This window comes from Phodopus roborovskii, unplaced genomic scaffold, assembly GCF_943737965.1.
Source record: "Phodopus roborovskii unplaced genomic scaffold, PHOROB, whole genome shotgun sequence".
NCBI lineage: Eukaryota > Metazoa > Chordata > Mammalia > Rodentia > Cricetidae > Phodopus > Phodopus roborovskii.
In genome coordinates this window covers 31,306,313-31,321,330 of record NW_026126571.1, presented here as the reverse complement: position 1 = coordinate 31,321,330, position 15,018 = coordinate 31,306,313, and the positions used below count along the sequence as shown (strand labels likewise).

The 15,018-nt window shown below is 46.4% G+C and overlaps 1 protein-coding gene across 1 annotated transcript; it reads left to right on the top strand.

Annotated features, from left to right (window-relative positions):
* Nucleotides 1-27: 27 nt before the first annotated feature.
* Tmem176a (transmembrane protein 176A) lies at nucleotides 28-3,693 on the top strand. Its single transcript, XM_051203039.1, has 7 exons — nucleotides 28-87; nucleotides 649-840; nucleotides 1,066-1,176; nucleotides 2,217-2,273; nucleotides 2,397-2,615; nucleotides 3,058-3,168; nucleotides 3,454-3,693. Exons 2-7 carry the CDS (start codon nucleotides 649-651, stop codon nucleotides 3,493-3,495), a joined length of 732 nt encoding a protein of 243 aa, XP_051058996.1. The 5' UTR covers nucleotides 28-87; the 3' UTR covers nucleotides 3,496-3,693.
* The last annotated feature ends 11,325 nt before the right edge of the window (nucleotides 3,694-15,018 follow it).

The window sequence follows — 15,018 nt, the reverse complement described above, 5'->3', positions numbered from 1 at the left end:
TGCCAGGGCTGAGGTTCTCAACTACACCCAGGTCCTCCTCTCTGGGTCTTTCCTGCTGCACACTGTCCTGGTCCCAGAGGAAAGCAGGTAAGACAGCCCACCCTCTCGTGGGCCATGTGGCTCCTTCTAGGAATCACTTCAGCATAAATCCTTTTCCTAGTCCACCAAGCTCCTTCCATTCAGGCTTCCTTACAGCTACCCAGGGGGTGGGCACACTGAGGCGAGCCTCTGGGAACAGGTGTGGCCTCTCTGCCACTCAGTCCTATGGGGCCAGTCAGTGCTAAGTGCTCATCCAAGGGCTGAGGTGATCCCCGGGCCCACTGATATGATAGCGAAGAGGTGGGGGGGGGAACTGTTAAAGGAGCTTGGGCTCTGACCTGGGGCCAGAGAACTCTGAGAGAAGAGACCCAGTCAGGGCTAAAGTGGGCACTGCTTGATGTAGGCACCAAGTCCCTGAAGATCAATGCAGGGGCACAAAGCAGATGTGGGCTGACGATGGAACCCCAGAAGCAGCATGCTTCCCTGACAGACAACCCTCCAAAAGAGACCCTGGGTTCAGCTCCATAGCCGAACAACCATTCTGTGTCACTGAACTTGCCTGAAAATCTGCCAGATATTTTTTCCTGCTATTCATTTTCTCCCTCACAGATGATGTCCAAAGACATGGAGACTGCAGATGTCGGTGAGGTAACCCTTGAGGCCCCACCATCCACCCACATTGATGTGCACATCCATCAAGAGTCTGCTCTAGCCAAACTCCTGCTGGCCGGATGCTCAATGCTACGGCTCCCAGAATCTGCCAGGAGTCTGGGCAGCAACAGGCTGCTGGTGGCCTCCTGGGTGAGAGTAGCTACATGCTTCATGGCTGAGGAGGGACACCAAGCATGGCTAAGGAAGGGTCCTTTTTCTTGCTTGCCACACTTTCCTCTGGCCACCCTCTATGCCTAAGGCATTGAACTGGTTTTATCTTCTTATTAGAAACCAGTCCAAGCTGTGCAGGCAGCTGCAGGCTGGTGGGTGGACCCATTGATCAGGAGCTGTGTTCTCAAGACCTCTCTCTTCCAGGTGGTGCAGATTGTGCTGGGGGTTCTGAGTGTGGTTCTGGGTGGAACCCTCTACATCTGCCAGTATTTAGCCATGAATACCTCAGGTGCCCCCTTCTGGACTGGGATCGTGGTGAGTGTGGCAGCATGAAGGTCCCCAGCTGTCAGAGGGAGGGGGACAATGTTCTCTTTGCTTCGTTCACACCACCGCTGAGGTGGCATCAGAGAGCATGTAGCCAGAGAGACTGAATGATGCAGGCCAGTTTGGTGCTTGTGTGGATGGCAGCAGTGAGGAAGTGGTTGCCTGCGCAGTCGCGGTCGCGGTCACAGGTCTGCTCTGCTGGCTCTTGCCCCATGCTTCTCCCACCACGATGGCAGCCCCACCTCACCATCAATGGCAGTCATCAGTTAAGGCTTTAAAGGCTCACCCACCTCTGATATCTGCCTCAAGACAGGAAGTGGAGCATGTCAGGCAGGGAGCATCTCCTACTTCCTTTTGTGCCTACTATGGGTATCCAGGGATGTATTCCAACATGCTGTTATCACTAATGACAGCTAGGTGGGTTGAGCATGATGGGTACTGAGAACTTTCTAACAGACCCACACTCTCAGAACAGCAAAAACACATGTATTCAATGAGAGCAGAGATTAAAGTAACTGTGCTAACCCATCCAGTGGCAGAAGTATGCAGATTTGTTATAGAATAGTCAAAAAGGGTCAGGACCCAGGTGTCCACGGGGCTACACCAGACTTCCTGCTCTTCTGGCCTCATCAGATGGACCCAGTAGCTCGTAAGTCAGGGGTCTGGACATGAGGCTGCCTAAAGCCACATCCTGCATTGACAGCTTTTCCAATAACTTGGGACTTTGACCCACAAGATCCCTAGTCCTTGGAACTTTCATGAAGAATCTAGTATTATTTTAAAAGAAGATTGCAGCTAAAGAGGAGAAGATACACACCTAGCTTAACCATGTGCATTTAGGTGTCACTAAAACAGTGTCCTACATCCTCACTGGTGAGATCCACCACAGACAAACAAGCGTAGCAGAACACCTGGAATGCAGATAGAATGGTATCTAGGCCATGTGGCTGACACTACAGATTAAATGAGGCAGAAGATTAATGGGTGTTTGTATTTCCTATGCTGACTCTTCTGGTTCAATATCTCCCCAGGCTATGCTGGCTGGATCTGTTGCCTTCGTTCACAAGAAACGGGGTGGTACCTGCTGGGTAAGTTTAGGACCAAACAAGACCCACACTCTGCTTCGAGGCTATGCCAGGTCTCCTGCCCCATCACTCAGGCTGGGTAAATCTGAGTCTTCAAGGTCTCCCTCTATCTTTCCCTCTACCTAGGCCCTGTTGAGGACACTTCTTGTGCTAGTGAACTTCTGCACGGCTGTGGCTGCCATTGTTATTGGAGTTCGTGAGTTCAATATTTACCAATACTATCTCAGAAATGACGTCTGTGTAAGCTACTCTTCAAATCACTGGCCCACCAAGCCCCCCAACACCCCAGGCCCCGAAGAAGCTGATAGGATAGGCTTGTGCATATTCTACACCAGCATGCTAAAGGTAAGTGGCCATGGAGAAGAGCAACTACAGATGATAGCAGGTAGACTAAGATGGGCAGGAAAGGCACCCCTCTCTCTCATCTTGGTGATTGGTCCTGAAGATGCAGGACTGAGAAAACCAGGAACTGTTCCCACTGCTGTAGATGTCACATTAGCAAAGAAATTGTATCAGCCACAAGCCATGAGTGGCGCAGGATTGCAAGGATGTCAAGGGTTACCAACATGGTAAGTGCATGCCCTCCCTGTCACTTATATCACAGCTCAGCTACTGAGGAGAGTGGAAAAGGTTTCTGCTGAATTGTATCTCATGGACCCATAATCCATCCCCAGTCCAGAAGCTTGGAGGTGAGGGTTAGAAAGTGACATTGGCCAGGAGAGAGAATGGAAAGAGGCAGAAAACATGGCCGTCACTCCAGGACCCTTGTCTTTTGCCCTGGTTCCAGACCCTGCTCCTAAGTCTCCAGGCAATGCTCTTGGGTGTCTGGATGCTGCTGCTCCTGGCTTCTGTCACCCCTGTGTGTATTTACTTCTGGAAAAGATTCTTCACAAAGGCAGTAAGTCCTGGTGTCACTGTGTTTGGGGCAGTGGCATGTTCAGATGAGACATTTTTGCAAGTCCCAGGAAGAACCATGTCTTTCTCTCCCATCCTGCAAGGTCCCCGTTTCCTCCCCAGGAAGCCATAGCTGGCCACATCTCTACCAGGCCTATGGAGTTTTTTGTCAGGGGTCCTATGCAGCTGAGATGGGCTCTGCCTGGCTTCAGAACTAGCTGACCTGGAGCACAGGGTCCCGCTTCCCCTTCTCTCAGTCACCAATGTCTTGCTCTGGCCTCTTCCTTAGAAAACAGATGAGAAGAAACTGCTGGGTGCAAATGTGATCTAGCTCTGCCTCTCCCTTGCTCTGGGTGTCCCTCCTTCCCAAGCCTGAAAGAAGAGTTGGACAGGAGAAAAGAGACCCTACCCCACTGCTGGGCATGACCACTGCCTGGCTCCACCCAGTGTCATGGCTGCTCACAGCAGCACTTGCTCATTCCTCCTTCTCAGACAGCGGCTTGATAATAAAGTTATGTCATTGCTAGCAGATCCTGGCTTTGTCACTCCAGGGAATTCTCACTGGTTGGGAATCAGGGCAGAGTGAGGACAGTAAGAATATGACATGCCCCACATAGGTCCAACCTACCCAGGTCTAGAATCTGGTCTGAAAACAACCGACTGGGTGTGTAGGGTGCAGAGGGTAGAGACTGTCCCCGAATTAGGTAGTTGGATAAATGGGTTTTTATTTTTACTACTGAGCAAAATCAAGACACAGACAGCATAACACCAAGACATAATTATTCAGAAATCTTATTTATCTACTTTTGTGCTATTTAAGATGGAAACTTGCTATGTAGCCCAGGCTGAACTGGAATTCATAGCTCAGCTTCCTGGGATCACAGATGTCTATGATCATCCTGGCTCTGAAAACTTTTTTTCAAGTTATCTATCCAACGATGAGGCAAGATAAACCCCAGATTAATTGTTCTATAAAAATAGATAAAACTAGACAACATATGATTCTTATATTTTAAAAATACCATATATATATATATCATATATATATATATAAAATCAAGAAAACAAGAACCACCTCGAAAGCCATAATAAAGGGAGGGGATGGATCAGAGATCTGAATCTTGAGTTGGTCTATGTCAGGGTGCCATGAGCACCTGCACATTTGAGGTTTCTCCAGAAGGACCTACAGGGCTCAGCATGAGTCCATACTCATGGATATCCTATAGCATCAAGAAGATACACCCCAGAATCAAGAGCAGAAAGACATTCCAGGTGGGCTCTAAGGAAACCCAAGAGCTTCTTACATTTCCCTCTGGTGAGGGTTCTATCCCACCCCGGTCATAATGGCTATTATTGAGACAACAAGTAGTCAGAAATGTAACCAGGATGGCTAGGGGAAAGAGGGACACTTATTTGCTGCCAGTGTGGATGTAAATTAGAGCAGTCACTATTAAAATAAGTATCAAGGTTCCTCAAATATCTGAAAGTCTATCCACCATATGACCGGGCTGTAGCACTCTGTGTATTTACCCAGATATGCAACACGTCACAGAGACAACTGCACATCCATGTTCAAGTCACAATAGCTGACAGAGGCACAGCTGGCTTGACATGACTTTGGAACAAGAGATCCCATGGAATAAATACCTAAGCCACCCTGATAATCCTGAATGTCCTTGTTGACAAGACCCCACAGGAAGTCCTTGGACATGAAATCCCAAAGGAGAGTCCTCTGAAAGGGGACACATAGGAAGCTAAAGACAGGTGGGAAACAGTCCTGGGGAAGGGAAAGCACCCAGAGCAATTGCCTGCATTCCTTTCACTCTGTGTGCAGAAATAATGGTTGAGGAACTCCCAATTGTGGTTAAAGACATAAGCCTGAGAATTGAAGGTGCTCAGTGTACCTCAAATGGAAGAATGTCAAAGGAATATAAGCCAGCCATTCAATCACACAGCTACAACCAAAGGCTCAGCCAGTAGAAAGTGGCCGACCATGTATGGGAAGAGTGAACCAAACACTTGGCAGAGCCATGGAGCCAGCGTAAATGACACAACACTAAAGCATTGAAAGAAGGGAGCTGGCAGCCAGGGGCAATGTCAGCTGGACATGCATCATTGGGGTGGGCATGGGCGGACATCTGTGGGTTCCCTCAGTAGCTGAAAGCAAGGAAGAAAATGTCTGACGGACCCTCCATGGATATAGAGGTGAGATACAAGACAAATAGGACATAAATGGGACTGGGAAAGGGGCATATATATTGGTAATGTTTTTACTTCTACTGAAGTATCCAAAGATAGATTTTAGGCAGACTATAAAATGTTAGACATGTTAGATCGAACATGAACCTATCAGTGCAAATAGTGTAATTGTAAATAATTAGAAGATGGACTGTTTAATATTACATCTAAGAAATTAACTTAAAATTCAATATCATAAATACATTATGTGCAAAAGGGTGGGAAAGATATGTCACACAAACATTAATTGAGATGAAGTAGATGTTTTAAATACCACACAAAGTAGATCTCAAAGCAAAGAAAATTTACATGGTTAAGCTGAGTCATTACAAACTAATGTGAGGGCTCTGGGTTGGAGAGATGGCTCAGTGGTTAAAAGCTTTTCTGTTCTTCCAGAAAGTCGGACCTCAGTCCATTTTAGGCAGCTCACAACCACCACAAAATCTGTAGCCCTTGCTGACCTCCATGAGCACCTGTACAGACATGGCATACACTCACACAGATATACAGACACATATGCACAGACAGACAGACACACACACACACTTAAGAATAACTCTTTGGATGGAAAGATGGCTCCGAGGTGAAGAGCACGAGTTACTCTTTCAGAGGACTCAATTTAAATTCCCAGACCCACATTGATGGTAACAACTGTCTGTAACCCCAGATCAGGAGATCGGATGCCTTCTCTTGGCCTCCACAAGCAAAAAGCATGTGTGTTGTGCACAGACATATATACAAGCATAACACCCATACACATAAAAATAAAATAAATTTTAAAATGAATAAAGGGTGAGCTCACTGAGACAGAAATACTAAACTAAATACTATGTACCATGTAACAGAGCTTCAAAACACACGAAGCAACGCTGCATACAACGGCAGGGAGAACCCATCGCTAGGGTAGGAAACTGACATACCCCTGTCAGCATCACACAGAATAGGTGGGGAGTAAGTGTCACAGAGGAGCGCTTGCCTAGGGACTTTGGCACCAAGGACGCTAAGGCCAATTACAGATAAAAGAATGTGTATACAGAAATGCAGGACACATCATTAATAACTGGTTCCTACTACACTCACGGAATACTCAATAACCACAGTGTTCATAGTCTTTCATTGTTCACTGAAATTAACCAAGGCAGGTCTGCAAGATCTGTGGTAAAGGCACTTGCAGCCAAGTCTTAAGACCTGAGTTCAATTCCTCGGTCACACAAGGTGGAAACAGAGTTGAGTCTCAGAAGTTGTCTTCTGACCTCCACAGATGTTCCATGGTATACCCCCACCCCCAATAACTCAATATATATTCAAAGAAAATTGCCATATTTGTAGGACCAAACCTCAACAAGTTCAAGAGAACTGAAACTGCAGAGCATCTCCTCAGAGCATAGTGGAATTGACCTAGAAATCAACAGCTGAGAGACAATGAGAAAATTTTCAAATATTCAAAAATTAATATCAAAGAAATTTCAAGGGAATTAGAAAATATTTTAATATACACACATGCGCATACACACACCTTTGAAAAACTGTGAGATATCTACATTTGATTCCCCAGAATCCACAAGAAACTGCATGAGATGGCTCACATCTGTAATTCCAGCACTCCTAATGAAATGCAGGCTGAGGCAGGAGACTGGTCTGGAAACTCTAGGAACAGGAGGCTGGAGTGGCAGAAACAGCAAGAGAAATCCTGCCTCAACAAGATGGAAGGGCAAAGGCCACTCCCAAAAACTGTCCTCTGATCTCTGCATGAGAGCTGTGGCATGTACCCTCACACACATGCATACACTAATACATTAAAACTGTGAGGTACAGCAGAGAATGAGAAGGAAATTTAAGTCATTAAATGTTTGTATGGCAAAGGGCAAAGTTCTCAAATCAAGAATATAAAATTTCATACCAGGAAACAGAAACAGGAGAGAACTAAGCAAAGCCAAGGGAGGTGGAAGAAGGGTGATGGTGGGAGAGAAAACAGAAAATTGCTTGGGGGAAAAATCAGTGATGCCAGAAGGGTCACTGCATTGACAGTCAAACAGCAAGAAAGCAAGCATGAGTGACAACAAACACAACTACAGAAAGTCTACAAGTTATCGGTTCAGAATGAAGCTGAACGTCCCACTCCCTGGAATTGCAAAGCCACATGGTGATTCCGAAAGACAGCATGGCAGTATCTAGACTTTCAAGTCCACCGTGTACATTTCAGTGACCCCATTCCTGGGCATTTATCCTAGAAAGCCTTGCATTGGAGCATTCATGCAGCTCCCTTCATAATTACCCCCAGACTAGAAGCAACCCAGATACCCTTCTATAGGAAAAACCACAAACAAGCTATAGCACACACACACACACACACACACACACACACACACACACACACACATGTTACTCAAAAAGAAACAATAGGGCAGTGGAGACAGTTCCATTGGTAAAGTGTTTGCAGAGCAAGCATCAGTCCCCACATAAAAACTAGGTGTGGTAGCACATTCCTGTAACCCCAGTGCTGGGGAGGCAGAGATGCAAAGATTCCTGGGGCTTGCTGGCCAGCCAGTCTGGCCACATCAGCACACTGCAGGGTCCATGAGAGAATCTGTGTTTAAAGTGTGGAGAGCAACTGAATAAGACACTTGGCCTCCATCCTCCATAGACATGCCTACAAATACATGAACACATGTAGTAAGTAAATAAAAAGTAAAAATAAACAGAGAAATTTTCTGGGTATGGTGGCAGGTGTCTATTATCTCAGTTCTCAGGAGACTGAGGCAGCATTGTGAGCTCAAGCCTTCTCTGGGCTACAAAGCCCAATCTAAGATAAAATGAAGCTGTTGAGGAATACAAAGTGTAATGCACCTCAAGGTCATTCTGCTGAAGGGGGCAGTCCCAGGCATAGTTCTGTGCAATGCTGGAGAGCTAATGACTTCCTGGGGTTAGGATGAGGAGGCAATAACTGCAAAAGGGACTTCACAGAGAGATTTGGGAATGATGGAATAGCCCTGGAGCCAATGATTCAAATCCATACACTGTTAAAACTCACAGACCTATACACACAAGAAGGAAAAGGTGAGTTTTAGTAAATAATCATTGACATATATGAAATTGTTGCCCTGTCTCTATCTCCACGTGTATTATGATCTGAATCAGAAGTCTCCCCACAAGCTAATTTTTGAACACTTGTTCCCCAGGTAGCCGTGTCATACTGAAAGGTTGTAGATTCTTGGGGTGGGATTGGCAGAAGTGTCCCTAGGGGTGGGTCTTTGCAGGTTATATCCAGTCACTGGTTCCTGGCCCACCATGATACACAGATCTACACACGCTGCTTCTCTCAGGGACTGAGCCACCCACCAACCTTCATCTGCACAATGACTAAAAACCTGTGAAACAGTGAGCCCGAAGGAGCCTTTCCTCCTTCAAGATGGTTCTGTCAGACAGCTTAGCCATGGAGAAGCAAAGTGACCAATACAACTCTCCAAGTTCTTTCCAAATGTGTGTAGTCACCTTTCAGATCAAGACAGGAACCCTGGGTCTGTGGCTTTGGCTGTATTTTCCTATGTACAATTTGTTTATTATTTATTTATTTATTTATTTATTTATTACCTTTAAATTTAAATTCCAGGAAGGAATGGCATGACTTAACAGGAAAGAACACCAATGATCCAGAACTTTCTGGGGCTTCAGGGAAAGGGCAGGGCAGTGGTGGGGACTGAAGCTGAGGAGCAGGGCTGGGCAGGAGATGGAAGGCAGGGTCAGGCTGCTACCACCAGTCGCTCCCCAAGTCTGGAACACTCCAGAGGCTGCAAACAAAGAAGCTTGCCAGATCCTGCCAGTAAAAGGCCATTTCCTAGCAGAACAATTTGACTGACATTTGTGTAATTGAATGTTTACAGTCTGCCCACATAAGGGCAGATCTAGAGGCACCTCAGAAGCCAAATCCACACCATCTTTAAAAGTCTGAGAGAGGAGGTACTATACCAGTGCCTGCCACAGCTTCACTGTGCAATGCTCATCACAGAAATATGTGTGTAAAGTTCTGGGGCTGATGAGTTCACAAACAGAATTAAACGAAAGCTGAATTTAAATCCAAATGCTTTGCTCCTTCCATAGTCCTTAGTTGAACCCTTTGCTGTGAGCACCTACTGGCTATTTAAACACACACACACAAAAGGAGGAGGGAAGCTGATGGGGGGGGGGAGCCTCAGCTCAACTGAGCAATTGTCTCTTAATGCTTCCTGCATGGAAGGTCCCATCAGCCCTGGAGATTCAAGAAGGATAGGTTGTGCTGGCCCCTGTGGATGCTGAGGAGTGAGGCTTCTCCTTCCCTGTCAGGTTTGCCCAGACAGCCATTCTATGCCAGCCGGCTGTTGGAACTGTGCCCCAGGCCCCAGATTTAGAGTTGTCCTAGTGCCCCACTATCTTCCACCCATTTCCTCCTAATCTACCCCACTCAGCTTGGAATACACAGTTCAGGGGGCAGGTACTCTATCTCTAAGGGGGAGTCACCCCCCTACAGCTCACCCTTCCCCAGCATCCACACACCCTCAGCCCAGTTCTGCTCTGACCCAGACCCCATCTCAATGAAAGTACCCAAAACAAGGAGGTGCAAATCTGAAAGGTTTTCTTGAAAACAGTTGCCTGCATCCAGCCACACAGAGGCTGGAAGAGAGGAAGCAGTGTGAGCAAAGGCCAAAAGAAGGCCTTTTTGAGAACACAGTCCCAAGTCCCCTGAATCGTCTGGTCATCCTCAAGACACAGATCTTCTAACCAGGACACAAAAATGACAACCGTAAAATGAGGTGCTGATAAAACTCATCGCACTGGAAGTAGAAATATCTGATTCGCCAAAACAAAACAGAGGAAACGAAGAGATGAGATGCACCACCCAGTGTCAGAGGGTATCTGTGAGCATGTGATTAACAAGTGACAGGTATCTGGATGTTGTTAAGGTGCACTGTGTGAAATTGCCGTTTGTAGTAGGACCAAGATGGTGAAGTGCTAGCTATGACATAGGAGAGTTCACATACTTCATCAAGGCAGCTACTGCAACAGGAAATGTAGCCAAGACGTTGAATAAACACTGGACACCAGAGGATATCCAAATGACCAATAAACACAAGAAAAATATTATTGACACCTCATCGAGTCAAATTACAACAACAATAATAAAACATAAGCAAATCTACCATATTTGACAAAAGAAAAAGTCCTGTCTGGTAATATCAAGTGAAGATAAGGATGGTACAAATGAGCAGTCTCATGACCTGGCAGGAACTAGTGTAGTCACATTGGAAAATCACTGCACACTAATATAAACTTGAAATCTGCCAGTGATGAATCCACCAACACACTCTGGAATAGATTCACCAACCCATATACACCAATACAATCATATCACAGTTTGTAATAGCCCCAATCCAGAAACAAACCACAAGTAAAATGGATATCCCCGTTGTAGGTTCCCAGAGTGAAGAAACACATAGCAGCATTCATGGACACATGAAATAGTGCCAAAAAAAAAAAAAGACATTACCACCTTCATAAGACTCTGTTTGTATGAGGTTCAACACAGGCAAAGCCGGTGTATATCCTCTGCGGATGCATCCAAAAGCTTATCCAGAGAAAAGGAAAGAGATAATGGACACGGGAAAAAGATCAGGCAGGCATCCTTGAAGCAATGTGCCCTTTCTTGGTTTCCTTTGTGTCTGCCCACAGTACCTTAAGTCTATGTTTATTTTTCATTTACATATATTTCATTGTTAAAAGATATTGAACTCAAGATTCCATCAGGGTCAGAGGTCAGAAACTGGGCAAACCCTGTGCACAAAAGGATGGAAATTCCACTGGAGTGGTACAGTAGGCCAGGTAGAAGTTTCAGCTTGTACTCTGAATTGGACATCAGAAATAAGCCAAGAGTCGGAGGGTGTTACTCTGATGCAAGAGGATTGCAAGTCCAAGACTTGCCTGAACTACATATTTGAATTCAAGGCTAACCTAGGCAAACTAGTGAGACCCTGTCTCAAAATAGGAAACAAAACAAAACAACAACAACAAAAAAAAAAAAACAGCTCTACTTCCTGGCCCCCTGGCATGTGAACAAGCAGAGGCATTTCGGTAAGCTCCTGCTACTAATCCTGCACACAATAGATCACTAAGTATTTTTTCAGGAATCCCAAACACATAAGTAAGGTTGCCAAATTCTTTGAATCTGCACCGCTCCGACACAAGGGGGAGCTGTACTCCTCATACAGGAGAAGGCCGGCTTTACTGCGACTAGTGCTCCTGTATCCTCATTGGCTGTTTACAGAATGAGTGACAGGCCGATTGGCTATGAAAATATGGGCCCCCGATGGAGAGGGCCGAGATCCGGGTGAACCAAGACTAGGCAGAGCCTCTGCCGGCGGCCCGCCTCTCTCCGCAGCGCCCAGGCGCTGGCGGGCAGGCGCAGTCCAGCTGTGTTCTATGGCGCAGTAGACCCATGCGCTTCTGTCCTTCCCCGACAGGAGGCGCTGTCCTAAAGGAGCACCGCCGGGCCAGCCTGATTTTTTTTTTTTTTTTTTTTTTTTTTTTTATTAAAGACACTTCACCTTCCCAGAAGTAAACAAGAAGACCAAACCTGACTTGCAGCCACTCGCACCTCTCCCCTCAGCGTTTCCTGCCTCAGGCTGCTGTTCCCACCTGAGTTGTCCTAGCTGGTGGCTGTCATACAGCGTGTTACCCTTACTAATTTCCATGCCCAGCCGGCTCCCTTAGGGCATTCTAAAACAGAAACGGCTTCCTCTGCACTCCATCACCCCATCACCCTAGAGGGGCGTTGCTGGATCGCAACACAGAGTACAACATTCCTTTTGGACTCAACTCTTTCTTCAGGGGTTGTTGTCTGGTTGGGTGGGTATTTCATTTGTTTGTTTTGAGATAAGGACCCCTCTTCTAGCCTAGGCTGGCTGTAGCTTCATAGTTGGCTTCCAGCCTCAGCCTCAGGCTTACAGGTGTGAGCCACCACACCAGATCTCAAGGTGCCCTTGCCCAAGATTTGGGCCCAGGCTTTCTGCCACAAGGCAGAGCAGTTATATCAGTTCGTGGTCATGAAAACCAGTCAGGCTTTACCCTAGAGACTTGGTACATGGACTTCTTAGATAAGAAAGTTTGGAGTTTGCAGATGACAGATCCACTTGAGACTTCTAGCTTTCTCGGCGAAACAAGCTGAGAAGAGAAAGTAGAGCCAGAAAATTGTCTCTTAAGGACCTAGTGACTGCTACTGCAGAGAGAGAGTACGCCCAGACTGTCACCTGCCACCCCGGCTCAGGTGAAAAGGGGTGCCATGTTCTTGCTCATGAGTGCAGTTGCCTTCATCCATGCTTAGGTAGAAGGATAGAAGCATTCTTGATTAGTTCTGTTGTTGGTTTTTCTCTGCAGACCTGCCTTCCAGCCAGTTCTCCCTGCCCTATACCTGGAAGGCTGGCCTTTAGGGACCCCATTCAGGCATAGCATTGACTTTGGGTTAGGCCTGTAGGGAGCTTGGCAAGTGAATAAATGTCAGTGGTTTCCACTGTGCCAGGTCAACATCCAGTGTAGCTCTGCTCTGCAAAACATCTCTGTCCAGCTAGAGGTAAAAATGGCACCAACCACTGCTAGGCCTGGTTGCCCTACCAACCTTGCTCATCTTTGTAAATTTCTGTTCTGCCTATACAATGTCATCTGCCACCTAATATGATCCTAACAGACATGCTAAAGTTTCGTTTCCTTTGCCTATGTTCTCTTTTGACCATGGGACTAATTCTACTCCTAGTACCCACATATAAATGTAACATTTAGAGCTAGCCTCTGAGCTAAGCTCAATAGAGGTGAGGGGCCTGGTGACTCTAGGATGAAGGACAGCCAGTGGGGACAGAGCTTAGGGAGGAATGATCATGTGAAACATTCCAGTCATAGACCTCCAGGCATGACTGAGGGAAGTGGAATATTCCAGGAAGCTGTAGGGAAACTAAAGGAGGGAATGTGGTCAGGACTGCAGGAACTAGCTAAGTAGGTACACTCAGGGACACTGTCGGGGGCCAGAGTCTGGAAGCAGATAGTTGGGTTTCTCCTGCAGAAGGCTCATTCTGGCAAGGACAGGGAGGTAGGGGTGGCAAACTTGGGAACTAGGAAGCCAGTGCGAGATGCTTCTGGGATACAAGCAGACATAAGTTCACGAATTAAAACAAATGGGAGAATAGTGGGGAGAAGAGATAAACAAAGTTCCTAGGAACTAGACCTTGTTTTTGAGCACCCTTGCAATCCCAACACTATGGGGATTAGAGGCTAAAGGCTGCATTGTAAGTTCTAGGCTAGCCTGGGCTACATAGTCAAACTGTTTCCAAACACATACATGACCACTACCACCATCTTCAACAACAACAAACACCTAAGAATGAGGTTGATGAAAGCAGGTCTTGATGACATTCCAAGTGATCATCACAAAGTTCAGTGTGAGAGCCAGGAGCGATCTGTGGGAGCCAGGCATACTGCTGCACTCCTGTAACCCCAGCACCTGGAGAACAGATCAGGGAAATCACCAGAAGTCTGAGGGCCAGCCTGGTCAACAAAACAAGCTCCAAGCAAGGCAGAACTATATTACCAGACTTTGTCCCAAAAAATGAAAAAGAAAAAAAAAAAAGCATGGAAAAAACATTCCGGGGTGCAAGTTGCATTCTGAAAAGTGAAAATGCCAATTAAACAATTTACATTTTACTCTGCTTGCTTTACTACACACTCACCCATTTGTATGCATTTCAGGGCCTGGAATAGTTTCCAAACTTGTTTCAATTCTTTTTAAAATGTTAGCTTTAAGGTTGTGTGCAGTGTATTCCCATTCTAGCTGAGGTAAATAACCAGTTTGTTTCCCAATGTGATTATGTATTTGTTTTCCTAAGAGTACAAAATCAGTCCTGCTGGATCAAAGCCAAGTTATCGGCAGGGTTGGTTCCTTCTGGAGGTTCCAATGAGCCCCTCTCTGTGCTGCCTCCCTGGTGTGCGACCCCCTTTGTCACAGCACTGACGCCTTGCTCTGATAATCGCCTTGCCTCCAGTACCAGTGAGCACTGGCTTCCCTTTTATAAGGGTAGTTCAGGCTACCCTCCCTGCATCTCAAAAAGCTTCAGCATAATCACAGCTGTGAAGCATCCATCATGTGAGGGCACAGCCACAGGTTGTGGGGACCCAGATATGGTCACCCTGGGAGTCATTCAGCCTCCACCTTCCTCACCTAATGAGTTTTTACAAGCGTACACACTGGGCAACCCAAATTCCCTCAAGACGCAGAACCTTCCTCACCATCAGGAAGCTCTCAGGCCCCTTCCCAGGAAGTGTTTTCTCACTCTGCCCACCAGAGGCAAACAGTTGTCTTTTCTCTTCCTTTTGAAAATAAAGAAAAGCTCTTCAACCTTTGACTCTGGCTTCTCCTACTTAGCAAAGTGTCACTGGGGCTTGTTCATGCTGTGTCTATCAGTATCAGATTGTTTCTTTTGATTGCTGAGTAATATTCCAGCTGGACAGACCTTGGTCAACTTACCCTGCCGCCCTTCTGTGGATAACATTATAATCTTTGTTGCTGACGTTGCTTGTCCCTCAGCAGTAATAACTTTCTTGC

Coding starts and splice junctions, on each gene's coding strand:
- Tmem176a (XM_051203039.1), top strand. CDS start 649: ATGATGTCCAAAGACATGGAGACTGCAGATGTCGGTGAGGTAACCCTT. Junction 2,274..2,396: donor AACGGGGTGGTACCTGCTGG/GTAAGTTTAGGA, acceptor CCCTCTACCTAG/GCCCTGTTGAGGACACTTCT. Junction 3,169..3,453: donor AAAGATTCTTCACAAAGGCA/GTAAGTCCTGGT, acceptor CCTCTTCCTTAG/AAAACAGATGAGAAGAAACT.